Below are 24,764 nucleotides of genomic sequence, written 5' to 3' on the forward strand. Positions count from 1 at the left end.
AGCTACTGAAATACTGTCCCACTTTTACCACTCATTTTTCTCTTTTGGCCATACTGTGCCTTCTTGATACGACTGAAAATTTGCAAAGATGTCAGGGCCAATCTTGATACTGTTTTACAGTTAATTGCTTTGATTTCTATAACTGTCTGCACTGCATTTCAATCTGTTGCCTGTGCAAATTTTATTCCATTCCATTAGCAGAAGGAATTGGACAGCAAGCTCGTCATTTGAAAAAGCCCAGAATAATTCTTTTACCAGCCGCTCGTATGGCGATGGATCTGTAAAGCTGTAGTTGCATTGTTATTATTTGTATTACCAAAGTACTTTTCACAGCATGCCTCCAGCATGCAGAGACTTCATAAAGAAAGTTGCAAACAGATCAAAAAGAGCCTCTGGCACGAGAGCCTGTAGTGCATGGAAGGCGAGGGCCAAAGAGGATAGTTCCGGGGTACACTGCCAGTAGGCTGGAAGCTGTTCCAGCACACAGCTAGTCCTGAATTAGGATGCCACGCATGCACAGAATGTTAGAATCATGCCTCAGGTTTAGTGCATTAACGCAGAGAAGGTACTTACTGAGCTTTGATGTCCCTCAACTTCCCTTTTCTTTTGCTCTCAAGATGTTGTTATTCAGTGAACAACAGATAGCTTTGAAAGTACTGATCTTGAAACTCTGAAAAGGCTTTTTCAGCAGAGGCAAATTATCCAGCAGATTTGAATGACTTACATTGCATACTAAGGTTTCAATATGTCCTGACTCACATTTCACTTTATAAGTTTCAGAATGGCAGATTTTGCTTTCCTACCATATGGATCAACCCAAACAGAGCTGAGTTTAGGTTATGTTGACTATATTCTAAGTGTGCAGAATTACATGCGTTCTCATCCGTGAAAATATTCACATATATTCTTAAATTACAAGTTTCTGAGAAAAGGAAAGGAAACAGAACTTGCTAACTACATGGCTGTGAACCAAAAATGATCACTCAAGTATGGCATGCTGGACATAAGCATTTGGTGTGGATTTCTCTGTAGGTTAAGACTTACATTCAAGTATAAAGATATCTCTGCATAATAAACTCATACTTCAAGGGAAAAGTAGAAGCAGTGCTAGAAAGAGTTCAGCTATAGGAGCATAACTATTTAACTAATATAATACATTAGTAATTAATATAATTAATAACTACTTAATATTGAAATAGAATAGCTAAATAGCTCTTATAGTGCACAATTCCATTAATAACAGCAATGAAAATACAAAAGGCAGACACCACTGGTAAGAGAATTCATTCAGCCTAAGGATATCAAAGCATTCATCACTAGAGAAAAAGAGAATTAAAAATGAAAAAGATTTCCACAACTGCTAGAAACATATATGTGACTGCATCCACACTGCACACCTACTGATTTGGGAAATCAACAGTAGATTCAGAGATGCAATTTCCTTGATAAGTCAGGAAGCGTGCTAATTATAAGAGCTGTGAAGTTACATCAACACCAAAAGTGTAATATTTTTTCGAGTTGTGTAACAGTTAAACTGTAAGACCTGTGACATAGGTAAGCAAAGAAACAGTCACTTAGCAGGGATGTGGGCTGGAAATGCAGTACTTTTCCCCCTTAAATGTGCTAAGAGTGGTTTAACCTCCGGGTGAGAAAATAATGGGATCAATAACAACCTTGTTCTGAGAATGTTAATGAGCTTCCTGAATGGCAGCAAATCACTAAGGGTGGAAGGAAACCCTCTTGCCATATGTCATGTGTGACAGTCCCCAGAGCATTCGCCTTCATTTGGTTATAAAAAGGGAGCTGTAATTCTTTTCTCTATTACTTCCATATGTCAGCTGCTGAAGCTACAACACATTACTTAAAGTAACATTTCAGAGGAAGCTCACACGTATCTGAAAATTACCACCAAATATCAGGAACTTCCTTTGTTTTTATCTCTTAATTTTACTATTAGCATTACAAACAAAAACTTTAGACAGTATTGTGTAGAAACAAGATCTGAGAACAGTCCAGCATGTGGAAGAAGCCCCACTGAGCAAATCAGACTGGTAAGATGACTGTGATCAAATAAATGAGAAGTTATAGCAAGAAGTCCCTGGCTTCCTCTCCAGCAGTGCGCTTTCTCCTCTGTCCTTCATTATAAATTATTCCCTTCCAAAAAATAAATTGATTTTGCCTCAAGTCACCTTCTGAAAACCATATGCTCTCAGAGATAGCCTAACAAAACCTACATGCATTCAAGTAAAACAGCAACTGTAGAATATCTCAAAACTTCATTGGCCAGATTCTGGGATTATTTAATTTATTTGTAAATAAGCATTTGGGCAAGTTGCTAAAGATGCAATTTCTGAGCCAGATCAGGTGAAAAATTCTGCTCAGCCATACGTTGCTATTAATTCCTTCCTTTTTTCCCCTCTGTAGGTGCTCATATTTTCGTTAGAAAAACAATGGCCCATGAGGTGACATCAATTTTACATGGTACGTTACAGATATCTTTAAATGGCTACAGATCCCTTGACCAGATATAAATGGCTGTTAAGAAAACGTGTCCTTAAGGCAAAGCTCTAGTTTTGCTGCTGAAGTAAAGTAGTACATTGGGCACCAAGGAACTTGCTGGTAAAAGTAAGGCAACTAGAAGGAAACAGTGCATATCATGCTTAACTAGAAGATGTTATTAGTAGGATGGGCCTGGGAACGTGCAACCAGTATTCAAACTGGGGCAGAACAGCTTGAAGCAAATCATTCTCACCAGCCCTTATGACCACATAGGATTTACCATACTGACAAGCAGTTTCTGTAGCTCCTTTGACAATAAGAAAAGCTGTAACTGTTTTCTGCCTTCTCTAACTTCTCCCGGACATAGAGGGATCATAGTTTGCTTATGAGACTGCATGAAAAAAGTTTCAAGATTTAGGTTTGCATGAATAGTGTCACAAGCTTTTAAATTAAAAAAAAAAAAAAGTTACTCCAGCATTGCAAAAATAAGTAAAGGGGGAAAAAGAAAACCTCTATATACAGCTTTACGATTAGTGACCTGCCTTGTCTTTTTGAGATATCTTTTGTCTTAATACTCCGGAGAACCCTGCATTGAGCAGTTAAGTTTCTTCACAATCAGTAAATACAAATGAAGATGTATGGGGAAGTATCACTGTCCTGACCCAACCCTCCCACACGGGGCACCTGCAAAGTGAAAAATGCTATCCTTCAAATGTTCAAAACTTCAACAGGGTTCCTTTGGGATAGAAAATACTTAGCTTATTTATAAACCTTGGCCTAAAAGAAGTAGGACAACAGATACATAGAATATTATCCTCAGCAATGATACTTAAACGGCTTTGCTGAAGGCCTCAAATGCTGCAGCACACCAGAAGTGCGAGTGGTACAACTCTGCTGACTCTCAAAGGTTCAGTGAGAGTAAGGACAACCACATTTGACTGCTTTTTTTCTGCAAAATAATTTTTCAGAAGAAACTCCAGAACACCATCATGAAAATAAGTGAACAAGCCATGGATTCCAGCAAACATTGAACCAAGAAAAGATACCAAATTAACAGGTAAAGCACTACAACTGAAAGCCTCCTCGCACTTGACACACCAACATGAATGGATTCTGAGCTAGAAGGAATATCTGGAGGTCAATGAGCACTTACTTTCTTTCACATTTTTAATACAGAGCAATGTGTGTTAGATACACAGCACCCTTTTCACAGCTGCTGCACCTGAGAAATTCTGTAGAATTAAACAGAATAGTTTAACCAACTGGTAAGAATGGGTCAACGCAGTTACTGGGAAAAGAAATATGGCTTTGCAGCTCCAAGGGAGCATGCCAGCACTGCTGTTTGATATGCACATACTATATAGGGATTTCATTCTGAGGACACACAGTTACTAAGCAAGGTTTTAGTACCACAAATAAGCTGTACAGACAGTGCCAAGCCTTTTCCATTGGGTTTGGCTGTTTCCAGCTTATGCAAGTGCAGGGTGGGAGAAGCAAGCACACCTAGAACCCTCCATCACTACCTTGCTAATCCCAGAAGTGTCACACTCAAATAGACCTAAGTATCCTCTTTCCTGTCACTTCTGTGCAGCCCCTATCTTCTGAGTAGGGATTTTTTACCCAGCTTTGTTTCAAAAGAAAGTGTGCTCCTTTTAAAAGCAAGAGCTGGAATGCTGAGCTGTACCTGTATGAGTCTTAGTCAATCAAAATTCACAGAAGTTGCTACTGCAACCAAATTGCTTTTATACATTAAATGTTAAGAAGACTTACTGGTAAAATATTCTACAAGCTGGTAGCAGTTCATAAAACATAAAATAATTTTAATAATTTTTTGAAGTTACGTTTTTTATCTGAGATCTAATTCTCTATTTCCTCACAGTGCATAATTTTCCACACTGCTATATCTGAAATAACATGCTCAAGAAGTCAGACTTCCTAGGAGATAAGCCAGTCACAGAAACACCACCATTTCTACTATTCCTTTTCTTCGCCACTTTTAAGGATATACTTTTTATTTATTATTCCAGCCAAGTCAGTGTAAGGTACCACAGGAGCTTTAGATCAAATGAAGATAGAACACGAGTACACACAGTAAATGCACTGAACAACAGCATAAAAGTAACAGGGCTAATTGACTAGAAATATAAAATGATACAGCTAAACAAAAGTTCCTAGTAGTTAATTCATGCTGTCATTTAAAAAAAATTAGTAAGATCTTTTCCGTCTCCCCAAAGGAAAGATTTACAGCTCAATGCAACTGAACAGACAAGAGCATCTCTAACAGCTCTGATGACATACCTATCATTTCTTTACTGATAACCTTCTGTACGATCCTACAGATAAAGAAACAATTAACTTGGAGATTTAGGCTTTCTATTATGACAGAACTGTTCTGTGCCTTGACAGTTCACTCTGCCACAACACACAATATATGGAAGTTTCTCTGAAGCAGATATTCAGGTCATTCCTATGTAGAGGAGTTGAAAAGATATGGCCTTATATTTTTAAAACTAAAAAGCATACCAGTGGAATGCTCTCCCACTGGAATATCTGCTTTCTTTCTACGCTACATAGGAGAGAAAAACACTACATGGGTTTTAAACAACAGTATCAATTTAAGCTATAGTGACTAGCAAGGACAAATTTGCAATGTAAGGAATACACTATTACATATTAGAGGAGAAATCTCTGTTGCATTAAACAAGAGACGATCACCAAAATACTCAGGAAATATGATAATGAACACTGGATTTGGAACTCAAAATGAAATTCATCTGATGTGTACTTTATAAAACTCAAAATCCGTGCAAGATGTCAGACTGTGAGTGATGGAAGCTAAAATGCTATTAATTTACTCTTCCTGGCTAAATTCTCTGTGCTATCAGTACACCATTTGGCACAGATGATATGAAAGAGAATCACTAGGTGGACTGCTCTTGCAGTGCAATTCTGCACCAAGTCTAATGCCAAAAAACATTGTAAGTTCAAGATTCTATTTCCCAAATATGTGTCTCCTAATCAATGTATTGCCTAAGTGCTCACAAAATAGAAAAAGAAAGAAAAGATTACATCCCTCTCAAGAATGTATATGGTTAATAAGAAAGCTTTTCCTTGGCAATTATAAAAGAGTAATAAGAAAACACAAGAAGTATCTATCATACTATTTTCAAGTGTTAATATAATTCCATTTGTGCACTGTTTGTTGTATATGTTGCATGACCAAAAATGGTCATTCAGGCCAAACTCTTCCTAAATAATATCAACACCGTAGATTTAATCCTGAGCAGTGCAGGAATTAAAAGGGTAAAAAAAATTAGGCTTACATTAACAAAGTGTAGAGATTATCAGACTTCGGTTTAAATTACCTCTTTTGAAAAGTACAAAGGATCCCACAATGCAAAAACACACAGCTAATGACTTAAAAGAATAATAAACAAAAAATCACAGTGTTCTGATTTTTCATTCTGAAAGCATGATCAACTCACAAGGAAATACAGAAAGTGATGGACTGGGGAAATGAAGGAAATGGTTGACCAACTTTTGCATATTCCACTGTAATCCACCAGTACTGGACAGTAAGTAGAAAATAAAAAAAGTCATATTTAATTTCCCTCCTAATATCAGATGACTTTCTCAATGCTTTATAGTTTGAAAAAAAAAAAAAAAATAATGGTGACAAAAAACTGATATTAATTATGATATTAAATTACTATACTGTGCTGGGGCAATCTTGGTCTATTAAGATAAACTTTCTTTGCAGATATTTAGATAGATTGGCTGTCCGTTTCAAAGAATTATTTGGACTGCACACACTAAAAATAAAGAAAAATTGTAACACTGTCACAGCATAACGGTCTCTCCTGCTAGACAGATATTAAGAGAGAAAAACGGTTACAGAAAAATGTATGCTGAGATGACATTACTACTCTTATATTCAATGTGGGAGGCAATTAGATTACAAAAATGTTCTATTCTGTTATTTCTATTATATCAGAGAAAGATAAAATAAATAAAGATGAAAATGGATGATTACCAGTGGTAGCTATTCACTACAGCACCTGGGAGAACAGTTTTATTTATCCAGATTTTGTATAGTGACAGTCAAATTGGTAACAATCAGGAAACCTAAAAATCTGAAGTCAGTTTCAAGCTTTTGTGGTTATTTATTTTTTAAAATAAAAAAGCTGTATTGTTTAACAAAACAATCCATTTATTAGTTTTCTAGGACTTTTATATAGACTTTGTCCAAAGATTTTTAGAAGGGTTCTCCACGCTTGTATTTCTGGCACTACGTATACTCCAGCTGAAGCACCACCACTCTGCCTAATTTTTAGAGATGCAGAAGGCACTCATTGTAGAGGTATTGCTTTCAACTTCACCACTTTTGAGGTCAATATATACTACTGATTAAAAACAACAACAACAACACTTAACCTTATGACAGCAATTTTCAGACAGCCTCAACTCCAGTTCACAAAATTCAAAAAAGTGCCAGTTTAGCCTATGAAAAAAAGTGAGAAGAAATTCTTTTGAAACCGGACCTTACTTGGAATCAGAATCTCCCTCCTTGGAGATCTTCCACACCAGATGGACATGGTCCTGGGCAGCCTGCACTGGATGGCCTTGCAGGGGTTGGGCCAGATGGACCCAGAGGGGTCAGTGCTGAATCACTGATGAGTTACAGTTTTGTATCACATCTGCAACAGCTCTCCAGTTTCTAAACTTTGCCTTATCCAGGGAGTAGCGCTAACCACACCACAGCTATTCTGGAGACTAGAAGCTTTCTGAAGTGGTTAAGTGCATTAATTAATGGAGTACATGAATAAATATCCACCTTGCATCAAGGAAGTTCAGTCTTAAAAGACACAACTGTGTGCAGAAAATATTAGGCAGGAAACACATTAAACAAAAACGAAACACAAAAAACATGATATCCAATTTTATACTACCAGTATTTATAATGTAACCTTCGCAGAAATGAGTTAATCTTGAAATTACACAAACTCTTCATTTAGTAACCTCTTTTTACACTCAATTCTGTCACAGTCAATGCAACAGAAAACCAGTAAAACACTGCTGTCTAATGGAGTGTCATTTATGCAAAACACACTATACAATAACAGATTCTCAACTACTGCAAATTGATTTTATTTCATTCCTTCACATGTCAACATGCTACAGAGGGTAATTCCTTTGATATTAATAGTAATGAAGATGCATTGTACCTGACAGCCCTAACAACATGTTTAATAGAATGTTTTAACTTTCAAGTAGATGAAGAATCTGAAGGGAACGCTTTTGCATTCCACTCTTTCAGAGCATAGTTCACTGTAACTTTTAAGTAGGGTAATTTCATTTATTCCCACTTTGATACTATTTCTATTTAATTTGACAGTTTCACTTAGGAAAGATAACATTCTGACATACTGCAAATTATTCTCTCAAAACAATACAGTTCACCCTTTTGTATTTGCTTTAATCTAATTTGTCTCAATAGCCGCCTGCTTCTAGCAAGTAATTCTGGCAATTTTTCATTTTAGGATAAGTTAGAATGATTATCTTCAGGTGTCATTCACATAGACAAAATTTGAAACATAATATTTCAAATTGCTACTGTACAACATAGTAGGAAATCTATTTGGGCTTTATTTAATTGTTAATAGAAACTGCTCCTTCTGCAGAACAACTGAGTTTTGCCACTGATGTGGGTCAGACATTACCTTGTTCTTGCAATTTCTTTCTTTTTTTTTTTTTTGCATAGGGGAAACACCTGCTTATCTAAGGAACGTATCTTATTTATAATTGCACACACAGAGGAAGTTTCAGCGTATGATGCAATTTTAAAATAAATTTAAGTAACTATAAGTTCAAGTCTCTTGCTTAATAACACAGTGTAACACAGGGCTGCTGCAATTTGACAAATATACTACCACTGGAAAAATATACACAAAACACAATAAAAAAATCTAGTTAATAATATTAATAAGACTATTGTCTTCATGGAGTGCTATCATTGCCCAACCTTTTTAGAACATCTTTCCACGCTGAAAGCTTTCACAGGAAATTTCCCCATTTTTCCAGCAGAAACCAGTCATCAGCATCTTATAGACTTGTTAGCTTCTAGACTAAGTATTAGTTCTGCAGTTATCTCTATCTGCTTTGTTACAGAACTTCACAAAAAGAAAGGGAGGCATATAGCAAGAAATAACATTATTCCTACTGACCTCAGCCTACAACCTCACTTGAACAGCATGACAATGGAGAGTAAAAAAAGGACACTTAGGAATGTCCAACTTCAAATGTTAAGATGAAAATTTAACATTTTTAACATTGAGTCGTTTAGACTAAACAAGCTTTTGAGACCTAAATTAATACAAACCTTGCTTGTAAGTAAGCGTCATAAAAGTAAGAAAGGTAAAATGCTGCAACCAGCTTTTGACATTCAAAATGCATTTTAAACATTTAAGCTAATAATCCAATCTGTTCTTCAAAATTTATGTTGACATTTCTTTTTGCTCACCACATTTACTTCCCACTTGTAAGACTAGCAACAAGTACATTACATGCTAATAGATCTTCGGTCCAGCTTTGAAGTCCTGTGCTGTTTCCAAGTACTTCTAAAGTACACATTTAGGCAGAAGGTATCATCAGACTAGAGTTAAATACTCTGCAATTATTTAATTAGAACTGTGAGTGCTTGGGGGCTCAGGGAGAAATGAAAACACTGCCTCTCTTACCACCTTTCTTTAACAGTTACTTAGCAACTAGTCATCTTTAATTTTCTTGTGAAAGACTATTTTCCATACATAGTACAGAGAATGTAATTCAGAGGTGCCCGCCAGTGAGATTACAGAATTTAGTTCAGCAAGCATTTTTGTCATTTAAGAGAAAACAAGTGATATTAACCAGTGACTCTTATTTTCTTATGTTCTCTTTCTCACCTGTAGAAGTGAAGTTGCACTGACACTCCTCCAGCCTGGAGGAGAAAGGAACTGCTACACCTTGAGTTTATGACTACTGAGTCAGTCGTATTGGCTTCTCTCTCAAGGCACAAAGAGTTTGCATCGCTATTCTTAGTGATTTGCATCCTTTTTGAGTTTCAACAATTAATAACTGTTCATTTTAAAAGTGATAATAAAAACATGATACTTTGCCTTAACAACTATTAGTTTCTGTACATACTTTACCTGTACATCATTGGCATTCATTCTTGTTCCTTCCTTCCCAACGAAGATGTCATCTATATCAACCAGAACGTACCTATCCAAGGACAATTTGAGCTTCTTTCCAGACAGAAAAGAGATGGCATCTATGAAAATCAGCTTGTGCAGCCAAAAATTCAAGTTATTGCCAAAAAGGACTCGTTGTATCCCATCATGGAGACCCAGGTCATGAATTACTGTGGCATGGAGAGCACTTTTAGCAGCAGGTGGCAAAAGGTTTTCTGGTGTCTTTACTTTTGCAAATATCACTGGTTGGTAAGCTGTATGATTAATCTGGAAAACTGCCCAGTCATTTCCAAACAAAGGACCTTTCTCAAGCTTAGAGGATTTTGTCACATGGAGCAGTGGGGAATAAGGGTTAATGCAACAGTCCTTAATACCCAGATTGCTGTGGACATGAAAAGGAAAGCCCTTCAACTGAAAGCTCTGCAAGCTGTTCTCATTGCCTTTGTGAAATCCAATAACCCCTACACCATATTCTATGCAATACTTATCTAGAAGACCTCTGTTCCAAGAGTCCATATTCACATACTTTAGAATATTTTCGTACACTATGAGAGCATATTTGCCCTTATTTTTGTCTATAAGCACTGGGAGGTCACCTTTTCCAGATGCAATTTCAATGTGATACTGAAATCTGCTAGATTCTAAAACGGTTATTATATCTTGGCCTAATGTTGAATATTGACTTTCCACAAACACTAGCACTACAAGATCTGTCCTCAGTGGATCAGTAGGCTTCATGGTCTTCATCTCCATCAGCTTGTATGGAAACAGTGGAAGATCACCACATTCCACTTCTGAAGAGATTTCAGAAAGTTCATTTTCTTGTTTGTAGCCATTGTATAAGTAGTATGCAGAAATAACAATGCTCACCATACAAAAAGTGGCCAGCAAAATAACTGTTCTTTGAAAATGTCTATGAAGTTTCATGATAAAACTCATGTTGTTTACTTGTCTTAGATTGCTCTCAACAGCAGCATTAGAAACATACACAGATTCTCAACAACTTGTTCCAGTCCTCTCAAATATTTATGTCACCATTGCAGCACACACATCTATCTTCCACAAAGCTTTACAGAAGGTATAGTCTAGAAGAAAAGAAAATCAGAGATTTAATTGAGGCACCACATTTGTGAAGTACTGTCACATTTGAATTAATGGATAACACAAATCACTGCTGAAGAAATGTTTAGAAGAAAACAATTCAAAGAACTGTGATAGTTTCCTTCTGAAATTTTACATTAGTAGTATTACTTGTTCCTACTCTCCACTATGCCTAATTGTTTCAAAAAATACAACTGTCACTCTGCATTTTGTAGTATTGCGACACCAGAATATGTCTAAAGCACAAGTAAAGGAACAGCTTGGAGAACCTCCACTTCAATCTAACAAAAACAAAGCCTAACATTTCAAGAGCCAAAAGACCTAGTCCAAATGCTGAGCAAAGATGGCCAGCAGGCTTTCCTTAGATGGCACTTCCAGAATTCCCACTGGTTACCAGGCCCACATGAAAAAGTCTCTAAATCCCATAGACTCCCCTTCCCAGAATGTAATGTAAAACTGGGCATACTCAGGAGGCACCAAAATGCAAGGTTATGGCAGCAAAGAACTTACTGTTTCTCTTGTTTCTTTCTTTTTAACCCAAAACCAAAAGAATTACAGGTAAACAACTGCTGATACCACAAACATTGAGGAAATGTCATAACCCTTCTATGTCAAGGCCAAGAAACTAGGGGAACATTATTCTACGTGATTAGGTGTTTTCTATACTTTATTAATGCACTTCTGAATAAAGTTGGAGAGTCCATAACTCAACATGCATTTTACACACTCAGGTGTGCTACATATTATATATGTACAATAGGAGTACTTTTTAAACCACACTTTCTCCTGCAGCACTGAAATCATACAAATTATATTTTACTGAACCACATACTGTCCTTCTGCGCATTGTTGGAAGGACTTTGTATTTCTTTATATTAAAAAAGCATAGAATAAACCAGCTCTTAAATTTGAGAAAAGAGTAATATATCAACAGCTAACTTGGGAGGCAGATCATTCAGGCATATATTTATGCTCCAACTTATACCTAAGGAAAGCAGTCACTTTCCAAGCCAGCAGTACAACTGCTCTCAAATTTTCTAATAACACACATGAAAGGTATGACAAGCATAAAATAATTACCTACTAGAATTAGGAAGGAAGGTCAGCAGTAGATTGAAGAATATTACAAATAGAAAACATGCTACTCTAACTTCACAATATAGTACATAATCTGTATATAATCTGTAAATGGCAATAAAATAAACTACATGCATAACATTAGCACAGTCATTTCTTGAGTGCTTAATCCCTACATGCTGAGCTAAAAATAAAAAATAAAAAACAAGGTTTAAAAAAGAAGTATCGTCTGTATCAAATTTGAACTTTTCTATACAGACTGACAGAGACACTGATAATAAATTAAATCTAGTCAGCTCAGCACTGAATCATGGAACAGATGATGATTAAAGAAACAGAGTAGATTTCTGATCCAAAAGAAACTGAAATATACAGAAGATTAATTTCTAATCAATAAATGAAATTGGAAAAAATAACATCAAGTCAAATCAAACAACAGACTGCCATGCACTTGGGCCACTCAACTGCTTTGCAATTTAAGATGAGGAGCTCTTATCAAGAAGGTGACCTTTTATTCCACATTTTCAAAGCAAGTTTTGTTTTGTTTTTTAAAAAAGGGGAAAAAAGACATACTTAACATTATCTTTTGTGACTCTAATAAAATCCTGACCGGTCCTTCCAGTGCAAGGAATGTAATGAATATAAAATTAAGTGAATAAGAAAATGAGATAATGCAAAAGAAGAAACTACATGGCATGCTATCTATCAGAACAGCAAAACTGAGCGTCAAGAGTAAGAATATGTCAGCTCTCACTCATAATTAAGATTCTCTTTAAACCTGTGTATTACCAGATAAGCCCATTTTCTGGACACATTCTGCTCTTCTCAACTCTTATTCTACTTTCCATAGATAGCATCTCATCAACCCTCCCTGCTCTCAGTGGACTTGCACCTGGCCTTGAATCTCACCTGCAGCTGGAAAAATATGGCTTTTAGACAAGGGATTCTCCTTTTACTCAGGCACATAGGCACATTATTCAGCGTTAACCAAAAGTAGCATAATTTGTGCCTGTAGAAACTGGAGGCATTTATTTGCAAATAAGTGTAAGAATGGACAGATATTGAATGTAAATCTGAAAGTACCTCTAGAAGATCTCAAACACTTTAAGTATTGAGATATTTGATTTTTGTCATACTACCTTCAAGCGCATTGCCTTAGACAGCAGAAAAGATATATATATATACTGGTAGGAAGGCAGATGATAAACTAGAAGCTTCGTTTTACTTGAATGAGTAAAACTAGATTTTTAAGGCATGTCTCCAGACAGACAATTTTCTGTTACAGGCACAAAGGATTCTCAGTGAAAACAGCCTTCATTTTGTATCTCCAATGCAGCTGACTGGCTGCCAAGAAACTCATAATTTCAGTGGCCAAAATGAATGCTTACTGCATTCTGAGGAATAATTATACACATGGCTGCCTTTCTTCAAAAAACCACACACCCTGTCTTACTCAGCCTTACAAAGAGCTTCAGGTCTGGTGAACAAGTAGAGAGACGTGAATCTGCAAAACAGAACTCTTAGAACTCTTACTGACTAAAGTACCATTGCTTCCCTGAGTGGCAGTCAGCCACCATTCAACATACTGCTCGAGGCTTGCTTGCTTCTTCTTCCCCAGGCTGCTCTGACAGAGCCATGAAGTACTCCTATTTTTATGACAGGAACCATTCAAGTCAGAGGAGCTAGAAGCTCCCAGCAGTGTGATTTTGATGTCTCACTCTTCGCCAGCTTCAGCTCCTATCTTGCCACCTGAATGTGATAATACTGAATGAATTTTTCCTGGAGCAGGAAAAATTCAGAGTGACCCAAATTCATGGGAAGAAAGGGCTGACTGGGTGCAGCAGCTGTAGGCACAGATGTTTGAACAAGATATTACAGAAGGGTTGCAACTCAAGGACTGATAAAGGAAGAAGCAGAAGCACTTGAAATATTTGCAGCAGAGATGTTCTAAGGTGGTTCCATGTAGCAGAAAATCTGGAGCCAGCCTAGCGAGCTGTGTTTTTCTACAAGAAAGCCCATGCCATTTTATTCTTAGCTCCTAATTGCAGGTACCTCCTCAGGTACAGAGTGCAGCTGCAAGGAGTGGGTAGAAATGCTAAGACAGATGCAAGGCTTCACACCGAGGAAATCTCTGAGACCCAACAGGACCACAGCCAGACCTGGCATCCTCACCACTGAAAAGAGGAAGGAAGGAAGAGGAATGAAACAGAATAAGACAAGTTTTAAATGCATGTTCTTTTGAATCAGCTTGATGCTTATGTAAGGTCTTGCTTATTTAAAGACTGCTTTGCATGGCAAGAGTTCAAAAGAACACAGAAGAAAAGGGAACATACATTTAATAATATCAGAACAGTTTCAAAGCCTTGACAAGTTACAGCTGTTTTCGTACAGGAACAGACTAATTTTACTCTGAACAATACTAGTTGCTAGATATACTGGATTCTTACAGCCTAAAACATCATGCACTGGCTTTGACAGAAGTACAGAGACCTCCTGGGTGCATCATTCACCTCACACTGTACAACTTACCACGACTACGGTGAACTTAGTCACAGCCTGAGACACAACTTAAGGGCAAATGGTTCTTTTATATGATTACTGCCGACAGTACACACCGACAGAGGGCACTGTTTAGAACATACCAACCCCAAGGAAGCTCTCTGAAGTGGCACTTCAGAACTGGGCTGTCCTTATGGAATCTTATTTTCACGAGAAAAGAATATAATATTTAATAAAAGAATACAGAAGTCGTTACAGCTTGATCTCCAATATTTCCGAATATATATATATATATTATATTTTTTACTTCTTACATACTTGTGCATTTTTTATGCCATCCTCTGAAAATTGAGACCAGTGGTTTTTATTTACATTGTCCCTGGCATTCAGTATCAAAATATCACCTTAGTGTGAAGACTAGTGATAAAAATTACTTGAAAATATGTCTAATATTTAGAAGTTTGTTTTTAACTTGTGGACTCACTATGCGGGACAAGATCTTGCTGTGAGAAAGCTGAGTCATGGAAAGAAACTTTGCATTTTATTCTGAATGCAGCAAAGCTCAAAATAATTCTCTTCCACTGCAGAAGTGATTTCTGCAGCATTAGACTAGTTCTCACAAAAATCTTATGGACATAGGAAATAAATATCACCTTATTAACGAGATTTACAGTTGTCACACATGCTGCTGGGCTGTCACAGTCGTGGTATCTTCTGCTGGCCAGAATGAAAGGGAGGTATTAGAATACAGATTTTGTACTTCATGTTTTCCCTCGTCTCCAAATTCACTAATAAGATAAAACTGATGACAGAACAAACACCGTGATGAAGCCACATGGCTCTGGTGAGTTCCTACCATTTGCTACTGTCTGGAGTTTATTACTTTGCTAACTACAAATGACTGCAATCCTGGCTCCTATAAATCATTTCAGCACAATAACCCTATTGCAAATATTCAAGACAAAGCTGGCTGGGGATTTCACCTATTAATGAGGCGTAGAGGTGTTCTCCAGTGAGCACAGAGAGCACAAAATCAGATTTATTTATTTATTTATTAATTTCCCGGCAGTAAAACATAACACAAAAGCAACTTCACCAAAGTCTTTGCGCTTAGTGGGGAGCCCCATCCTTGGGCTCAGACTGATGCACAGAGTGTGAGGACCTGTGCTGTGTGAGTGCCATGGCAACACTGTGAACACCATGCCCTCACTGGCAGATTTCTGCACTACGACTTCCACGGTATGCCCAGCACACACTGCAGCACAGGCTTTGTACGACTGCCTTGCCTGCACAGCACGAACAAGCTGTTTTCTGGACTAAGGAGCTCTAAAGAAACATAGTTCTTGCTGTCCTACTACAGGTATCCACATAAAGACAAACATGGAAAACTGCTTTAAGTTCTATACTTTAAAAAATTTATCTGTTGAAGTTGTGTCATGAATATCAATATGACTTAAAACTAACAGAAATGTGCCTTATCTCAATATATTTAAAACTATCAAGATTAAACCAACAGGCTAAATAAAAATAACCAAAAGCAAAAGAGAAAATGCTCTCAATTTAAGTTTTTTTAAAGCCCAATATGAAAATCCGGTTTAATTTTACCTCTGACCTATGCAAAGGCAACTATATATTGTGACCTCCGCTTAGGAGCAACAAAGTTGTGTCACATTTATATACAAAGGTAAAACAAAACAAACCCTCACAAATTGTTTCAGGGTAAAGAAAATCTTCCCAATCACAAAGTGGTGTGAGTTCAGGATTCATTAGCCAACAGTTTTATTCAGTTATTAGATCTCTTTGCTTTGCAATATCTATACATATTTTTCCATCCGCCTCCTGTGATAACCCTCATCATTACGTTCCGTGCCTGTTCTTTACCAAATTGGCTGCTCAGCAGCAGTAACAACACGCTCCTCATGGGTTGAATGAGGGATGAGTCCTACATCAAGAACAGACATATTGTTCAGCACATTGATACAGGCATTCCAGCTTACAGTGATTAGAATGCTATTTAATTGCTTGGAGCAAAAAATCCTGCTTTGGACAGCTACTACAAAATATAACCTTCAGGAAACACTCCCACTCACTGTATCACTGCTACTAAAATGTAACTCTTGGATATAAGAATGACCGGTAAAAAGCAGCAAAGGGTATTTGAAATAACCCCCATCAGGCACGGGCAGTAGTGCTCAGATTTTTAAAGACCAATCATGAAAATATGAAACTGGCCTCCACATACCAAAGTACCTCTACTTCACTCTACTGACTGAAGTATTCAAGCAGCAATAACTCATAAGTTAAGCATAATAACCTCATAAGCAGGTGGAGAACGAGGTCTTATAACTGGATATTAAGGAGACATTTTCAGCTGGAAAAGATGGTGCTATGAGATATAAACAGCCCAGGGAAGGCATCGAGACCCTTTTGCATTGCCTAACAAAGCTTGTAAGCCCTCCAATACTCAGGTAAAGCACATTTCTCAGGTATCTTTAAACAAACAAAAATCTCACACCAAACAAAAAAGCAGAACAAACATTCTGGCAGATAGACACGCTTTTTTTTTTTTTTTTTTTTTTTTTTTTTTTTTTTTTTTGAGTTCTTGGTGCAAGCAGTTTTCAGCTGCTATCATATCTCAGCTATCCTTACCTCAGTGCTGCACTGGTGTATGCGGTGCCACAGAACCTGACAGGGCAGGAACTCACGCATCAGAATTTGTTAATAAAGAAGTATTTTAAAATAACAACTATACAGTATTTAAGAGGGAGACTTCCATACAGTGCAAAAGTCAGTTTTGCTCTTCAAATTGCTACTCTATCTTCACACAAGACTTTCTGCCAGCACATCTTAGAATACCTTATGTCTCACGCCGTTTTTCTAAGACAAAACCTGTTTCCAGCAAGCAGACGAACGTTACAAAGTAGGAACGACACGACCTGCCGGCGAACTGCCCCTAAGGTCAACGCGTGGCACGTCCCCTCGTCCCCGCCCGTCCCACTCTCGCCCTTTCCCCGCAGCGGGCGGTGTTCCCGCCGCGACACCCGAGAAGAATGCCGACGGCCAAAAGAACGCCGTCTTCTCCGCTTGCCGTTTCAATAAAGAAAAAGGCAAAGCCACACGAACCAATCAACGAATCAACCCAGAAAACGAAGTTACCTAGTGAAAAGTAGCGAATGAAAGCGCAAAAGACTTTTCTGCCATTTCCCAAAGGCCTCGTGTTGCTGTGTACTAACGGTCGGATCGGCTGTAATGTCCTCACGGGACTTTGGGAATTCCAGCAGCTGTCACCACCTGAAGTCATTAACGGTTTCTTCCCGGCGACGACTGAGTTTGCCGCCCGGCCGGCCGCCCGCAGACACCAGAGGGCAACAGCGTCGCACAGAAGCAGCCGGGGAAACAGGGGAGGGAAAAAAAAAAAAAAAAAAAAAAAAAAACAAGCGCGGCGGAAGGGCCGCGCTGGGTACCACAACCGGCATGCAGATGCCGAGCGCGCCGCCCAGGAACGGAACGACCCGAAGCCGCCCGGGACGCGCCGAGGCACCCCAATGCCGAGCGGGCTGCCCCGGGCGGCACCGCACAACTTTTCGGGGAGCGGCGGGGCCCTGAAAGAGAGCAGCAATCGCGCACCGCACGCAGACTGGAGCCGGGGGTTCCAGTCCCGCCGGAGGAGCCGCCCGCCGCGGCCGTTACCTCCAGCCGTGCTCCGCCGCCATGCCGCCGCCCCGGGACTCGCCTGCGGGCTCCGTTCCTCTCCGCTCCTCCGCCCTCTGCCGCCGTTCCCGTCCCCGCGGACGGGCGTGGGGAGCTGCCGGCTCCGCCGGGCTGCGCCCAGCAGCGGGGAGAGCGGCACCGCCCCGGCCGCGGCCCGCCCGCGGGGAGGTGCGGCGGGGCTGAGCCGCCCGGGGGTGCGAGCGCCGGGCGGGGCCGCCGCCACCGCCCCTCCTCAGCCTCGCCCTCCGGAGGAGGGGCCGCGCTCCGCGCTCACCGGCGAAGGGCGGGTTGTCCGCCGCCCGCTCGCGGGGCGCTCCCTCGCGCCTCCGTCCCGTCAGGGCCCGCGGCCGCCCGCGTGCCTGCGAGGCGCCGTGCAAGAGCTCCGTGCTGGACCCGGCGCTGGAGGGAAGGGCTGGGAGGGACAAGCTCTGCTGTCGCTCCGTCTGCCCTGAGAGAGCCGTGGACCGCCGGCACCTGCCGCACCTCGGTCGCCGGGCAGAGCCGGCGTGATCCCGAGCAAAACACCAGGAAAGTCTCTCGGAGTTTCTTCCATACTAAATGAAGTGTGGGTGTTTGCTTATCCATCGTGAAGGCCGGCTGCACGGCATATAGAAAGGGATGAACGAAAACACGGTATACAGCCTGCAGTACTGCGCGCCGATTCTTCTGAGGACATTGTGGAGGCATGTGTTTGGGCATAAGTGAAATCAGATTTGTAACTGTAACTAAAATGCATCTCTGGTCAGCACTTATTTTGCATTTTATCCCCTTCTCCTAAAGTTTAACTCCAAACCACTTGTTTTTTTTTTTCTGCAGGTTTGGGACAGTCATTTTCTGCTTTGTTATAGGTGCAGTGCAAAATTTTGTAAATTCTGTAAGGATAACTACTTTTTTTCTGAAGACAATGAATACTGGGCCATGCGTTTGCAGCCTCAGCCCCATCCGTGCAGATCTCATCCCTGAGCCTGTCCCGTTGCTGTGGGTTCCCCATCTGCACAACAGCGCTGGCTTCTGGATATTGCAAGTAAAATGTATTAATGTTACATGTGCCCTCTTGATCTAACTAATTCTTATCATGTGGTGGCTGTTGGCTCACCTAACAGCTGATGAGTCAATGCATCACATTAACTCAATCACAGCAGTTGTCTGCCCTAGTCTGTCTCATTATGACTCCAGATAGAAACTGCAAGGAAAAGAGCCAAAGTCTTGTGAAGATTCCTTCTCCAAACATCAGCAGAATTTACAGTTCTTGATTCAGAAAGATGGTAATTAACTGCTTTCTCCTGTTCTTTCTCCTTTTTATTCCTGTGACACACCATAAAGGGACAAATTCTAATGTCTTCTAAACATCAGAAGTTTGCAAAGCCAGAGTTTCAATTAAAATTTCCATTACATTGAAAGCACACACACACACACACACACACACACACACACACACACACACAAAAAACATAATGGAGATGATCTAATCCCTTATTGCTCTTGCTTTAATAAGCAGTGTAAAGTTCCAGGCCCTTACATGCAGAGGATTGCTTATATGCACGAGGGCTTATTCTGCACAGAATTAATCCACAGAACAGTGTCCGTCCAAAATCCTATTGCCCTCTCCATATTACACAAAGGGATTTTCTCTCACATTAAGATTCGCTACAGTGTGGATATCCGGATACAGTCTTGTCTGGAGACTTCTCTATTATGAAGGATTTTTCCTATCCTGTGCAATGAAGTATAAGGTGGAAGACAGCCAGAAATGACTGAAATTCTTGGATGTGACTTCAAACTCACAAATGCGTGACTTCCCTCCAACTATTCTGAGTAGCTGGCACTGTTTTTAAGTTAGCTTTAAGTTTTTTAAGTTAGCACTGGCCAACATGGATGGAGGAGTGTTACATAGGGCTTATCCTCATAAGCACCTGGATGCTCACAGGGATGTGCTAGACATCTCACAGATGAGGGCTTTGGCACTGCAAGTCAGCAGCTGTAGCACAGAGCACTTCTGGCAGGAATATTAACACCTTTAATCCTTCTTGGTGCTGCTTTCAATTTTTATTCTTGAGCTGTCATTGCAGTGTGAACTGGGCATGACATCGTAGCCACTCTTTCAAGGATACATCTTTAACACGATGCTGAGTATGCTTCTGGCTGAGTTTTCTGCCCAGCTCCAAATTCTTCACAAACAAAACTGTAAAGTGTGGTGTTGCATTACCATGGAGTGCTACTTCAAACAGCATCATCATAGCAGTACGGAAGGATCTGAGGTCACACCTGATGTGCATCACTCCAGAACTGAACAGTGCATGCAAGTGACTGAGTAGCTAATTCAGACAAGAAGATGGCTGGGAGAGAAACCAGTGGGCTCCTGAACCGTACACCAAAAAGAGATGTATTCAGACATGCTAGTCTGTGCTGAACACCTGTGCCTTGAACTAAGGCAAGCTCTGTGCTGTTATCAATGCAAGAAACTGTATTCTGGCTCACAAACATACATACTAACTTGTGTCTCTATGCAGCAAGGAACAGACATTGAAGCAAGCTCCTCTGTTTCACGCCTCAGAGAATTTGCCAAGTGAAATACTTAACTCAGTTTGGATTACTGCTCCAAACCAATTGTAGCATTCAAGACACTAGGATCTAGACCAACACTACAGATCGCAGAATAGCTGAGGCTGGAGGAAACCTCAGAAGTCATCTGGTCCAACTCCAGCAGGGCCACACAGAGCAAAGTGCTCAAGCTCATGTCCAGTCAGCTTCTGAGTATGTCCCAGGAAGAGACTCCACAGCCTCACAGTGCAGCCTGTGCCAGTACTCCGGCACTTGCACAACAAAAAAGTGTTTTCTGATGTTCAGAGGAAACTTCCCATCTTTCAGTTTGTGCCACTTGCCTCTTGTCCTGGCCCTGGGTACAACTGTAGAGAGCCTGTCTCTGTATTCTTTGCACCCTTCCTTCGGGTATTTATACACATTGAGAAATGCTCCCATAAGCCTTCCCATCTGTAGGCTGAAGAGTCCTGGTTCTCTCAGCCTTTCCTCACAGGAAAGATTCTCCAATTTTTTCATTTTTTTTTGGTCTTTCATTGGACTCTGTCCAGTATGTCCATGTCTCTCCTGTACCGGGAAGCCCATAACTGGACTCAGCACTCAAGTGTGACCTCACCAGCGCCAAGTAGATGGGAAGGATCACCTCCCTTGATCTGGTGGCAATACCTTCCGTAATGCAGCTCAGGATATCATTAGCCTTCTGTGCAGGAAGACCATGTTGCTGGCCCATATTCAGCCTGATGCCCATGAGGACCTCCAGGTCCTTCCATGCAAAACTGTGGTCTGGCTCCCACGAGTGTCCTGGTGCATGCTCTTCTCCAGACACAGGACTTCGTACTTCTCTGTATTGACCTGAAGGGGGTTCCTGTCAGCCCACCTCTCAGCCGAATGAGCAGATGAGGTCCCTCTGCAGACATATCATATGCATTAACATATGAATTCCCATGCACTCCATGAATGGGTGCCTTCAATATAAACAAACACAGTTAATTCAACATGAATTAACTGAACTCAGGAAAAATAAAGTGCTTTGTACATGCAACCCTTCAGTCTCCTACTGAACTAAGCATATAAATGCTTTTCAGTATTTGGCTTTTAACCCTTAGTCTGAATACCTGCCCTGTTTCTGATAAATTGACCATTTTCAAGCTAACTACTTTGAAAATTATACCTTAATTAATTCCTATCTATACAAATTGCATCATGTTCTGGCAGCACTGTGGACTACTTATGTCCTAATACATACACTTAGGTATATAGGCATGCTTCCACAGAGAAGGAAGTTGATCATTCCAATCACACACTCTTTTCTTTTAATATTATGGTAAGAGATAAAAATAATTAAAAAATGTATTTGAGGAATTCCAGCAAAAGTCCCATCTCTGTTTGGCTTTTTAGTTATCTCAGTTTGGGTTTTTAGTCATCTCCTAAGAAGCAACAAAAAATTAAAAAAGAGTTGGCCTACCATCTCTAGTGATATCCTCAGCTTTTTGACTTACTACTGTCCTCTACCCAAATGTTCTCTTTCTCAGTCACATTTTTCTTCAAAACAAAATCTTCCCATAGTGCTTCCTCTTTTTGTATAATCAGAAATATTTCTTCCTTTCTTTCTTTCTCAGAGAACTGAGCCCTGTCTTGTCTGGTGGTCTTACTCTCAGAAATGATTCTGACAATTGGATGATTCTAAGTCTGCAAAAGAACTCTTGATCCCTCTGAGTCCTGCTGATATCAGTGGGAAATGTAGGTATGTCTGTTACAGTGGTTCATTACTACAACTCCTATTACAAATTTGTATCTATAAGATAGGCAGAATTACTTTGGCCATCATTTCATAAGCCAGGGAAAGACTATTAGTTGAGGAGTTATATATAGTAAAAACAGTTTTCAATTAATAAAAAAATGTTTTATCCAGTCTTGTCATTTAAAAGATTCAATACATCTTTTAGCGAAACACTAATTATTGATTGTATTAAGATATCTGAAGATATCTGCAAGATATCTGAAAACAAAGACCACCCAGGTAATTGATTGTTATTAGTTTTGTTGTTTTGTTTTTCTTTTGTGCTCTTATGAGTTCTACTAGCCAAAATGTAATTCTGGATTCATAATGCTCATTGGATTAATCAGAAACTAGATGAAACAAATTTAATAAATACACAATCTTAACAATACTTAAACCGTTTATTTTTAAATATTATGCAAATATTAATGAGTCCTTAAAGGGTATTTTTGTCTTGGGCACTGATATTAGTATTGCTGTATTCATCCAACACAGAAGATTAGGCCATGAAATTATCCAAGATCAGGCAGTGACTCATGAAGGTTATGATCAGAAGTCAGAAGTTCTTGACTCAGGGTTGAGTTCAGATCACTAAATCTTATCATACTGCCTTATAATAGATGTCTGAAGCCAGCAAATGGCTGTTAAAATGTTAAAATGAAAAGACCTAATTTCTTCCCTTAATGAAACTGGAAAAGGCTTTGTTTGCAAGTTGTATCCATTTAATGAAATGAAAAAAACGTGGTCTGAGATTTCAGTAACAGAAGTGGTCAAAAATGTAATTGACTAAGAGGTTGTCTTGCAGGAAAAAAAAACCACAACACAGTTCAAGTTAATAATCTTACTACTCTGTAGTAAGTATGATACTCTGTATCATTCCAGCATTCTCATTAGTGGAGTGAGTAAAGATTATTCTGTAGCAAACAACACAGGAAAACAGCCATGCTTATGCAATTTCTCTGAAACATCACAAGCTTTCAGGTGGAAAATATATCTATCACTCCTCTTCTATCTCATTTTCAAGCCCTTGCCCTGAAAAAAATCCTACTATTTGCATACACTGTAGTAATATCTTTCAAAGTAGTTGAAGGCAAGTTGCTAATTACATGCCGTGGGTGATGACTACTTGGCAGTAGAAAGGCATTTCTATCTCAGGGCTTAGAATAAAATATTGTTATAAACATGTGGTATTCCATTTTAATCAGGGTATGGAAGCAATTGTCATCTTTGTAGAATGATCAAATGGCCAGCTTTGGAATTTAAGATGCTCAAAAAATCATTAAGTATTTCTGCTCTGAGCTGCAAAAACATCACTAAGTGCTCAAGTCACATGCCATGTAAAGTGTAAGAGATATTCATTAATGAGGAAGACTGAGTAATTTCTGTCACAATTTTCCAGGAAATTTGCTCATGAAGAGAGAAGAAAGACTCTTCCTTCCCATTAAATCATATTCATAGTCTTCAAGCTAATAAGTATTAAAAAAATGGAGCACAAATTCAGAATGTACTAATTTAAGTTAGCTGTTTTGAATATATGTCAACTTGATTGAAAACTCCTTAGTAATATTGAAATTGTATAGAAGAAAGAGATAATGAGGATGGAAGAGAATTACAGAGACACCAAATTACTAGAAGCAGGACCAACATTCTAAAGCATCTTTGCTCTTTTTTAGTAATACATAATTAAATCTTTGTTAAAACTGATTTTAGGATATGCAATAAAACAGGACACACTCTGGGCTAAGGAGAACTTCCATTATTACCCTACAACCTACTCCTAAAAATGGAAAAGAGAAGTCCACCCAAAAAGTTTTATTTTGCAAAGGGGAAAAAGAATCAAATTGATATATCCAGCTTGGTATATACATTAGTCCAGCAATAATCTGAACTCTTCCAAAAGCTCAATGTCATTTACAGTCAGCTGGAAAAATCTTCATAATTTCATCTTTCCATCAGAGTTCCAACTGTAACTCTGAGACCAAGACTAATTTAGCTTATTTTGTTTTAAGAAAGGAAGCATCCTTCACCAATGCCTTCAACTTCCACATGACCTTCCCTTTTTTTCTGTACAAAGAAACACCTTTTGCTTTCTCTGTTCCTTGAACGTGCAACACCTCAAACACAGCCTGGCTTCCTTGTGCCCTTGGAGGCAGCAAACAAAGGGCTATAAACAGAGGAGTTTGCACAGGACTTGAACTTATTCAGAATGCAAGGTAACGCACTGCAGGATCAATGACATGAATGTCTGCTATAAACTGGGAGCTCATCAACTGGAAATCACTGAGGTGAGAAAGGACATGGGTACTAGTCAAAGTCAGAGAATGTCTATC

At 39.3% G+C, this 24,764-nt stretch overlaps 1 protein-coding gene across 4 annotated transcripts in view; it reads right to left on the bottom strand.

Moving 5' to 3' along the window:
- LOC100539813 (N-deacetylase and N-sulfotransferase 3) overlaps positions 1–18,338 on the bottom strand; it is a 75,520-nt gene extending 57,182 nt beyond the window's left edge. The window contains exons 1-2 of one of the 4 annotated variants that reach the window (XM_085222838.1): positions 18,139–18,338; positions 9,687–10,813 (exon numbers count right to left, since the gene is read on the bottom strand). In XM_085222838.1, the coding sequence (XP_085078964.1) occupies positions 9,687–10,667 (981 nt within the window). In that variant the 5' untranslated portion in view covers positions 10,668–10,813; positions 18,139–18,338. The other 3 variants (XM_085222836.1, XM_003205715.5, XM_085222839.1) reach the window with 3 other exon arrangements.
- Between the last annotated feature and the right edge of the window lie 6,426 nt (positions 18,339–24,764).

Source organism: Meleagris gallopavo, chromosome 4 (assembly GCF_905368555.1).
Source record: "Meleagris gallopavo chromosome 4, MGAL_WU_HG_1.1, whole genome shotgun sequence".
Classification (NCBI taxonomy): domain Eukaryota; kingdom Metazoa; phylum Chordata; class Aves; order Galliformes; family Phasianidae; genus Meleagris; species Meleagris gallopavo.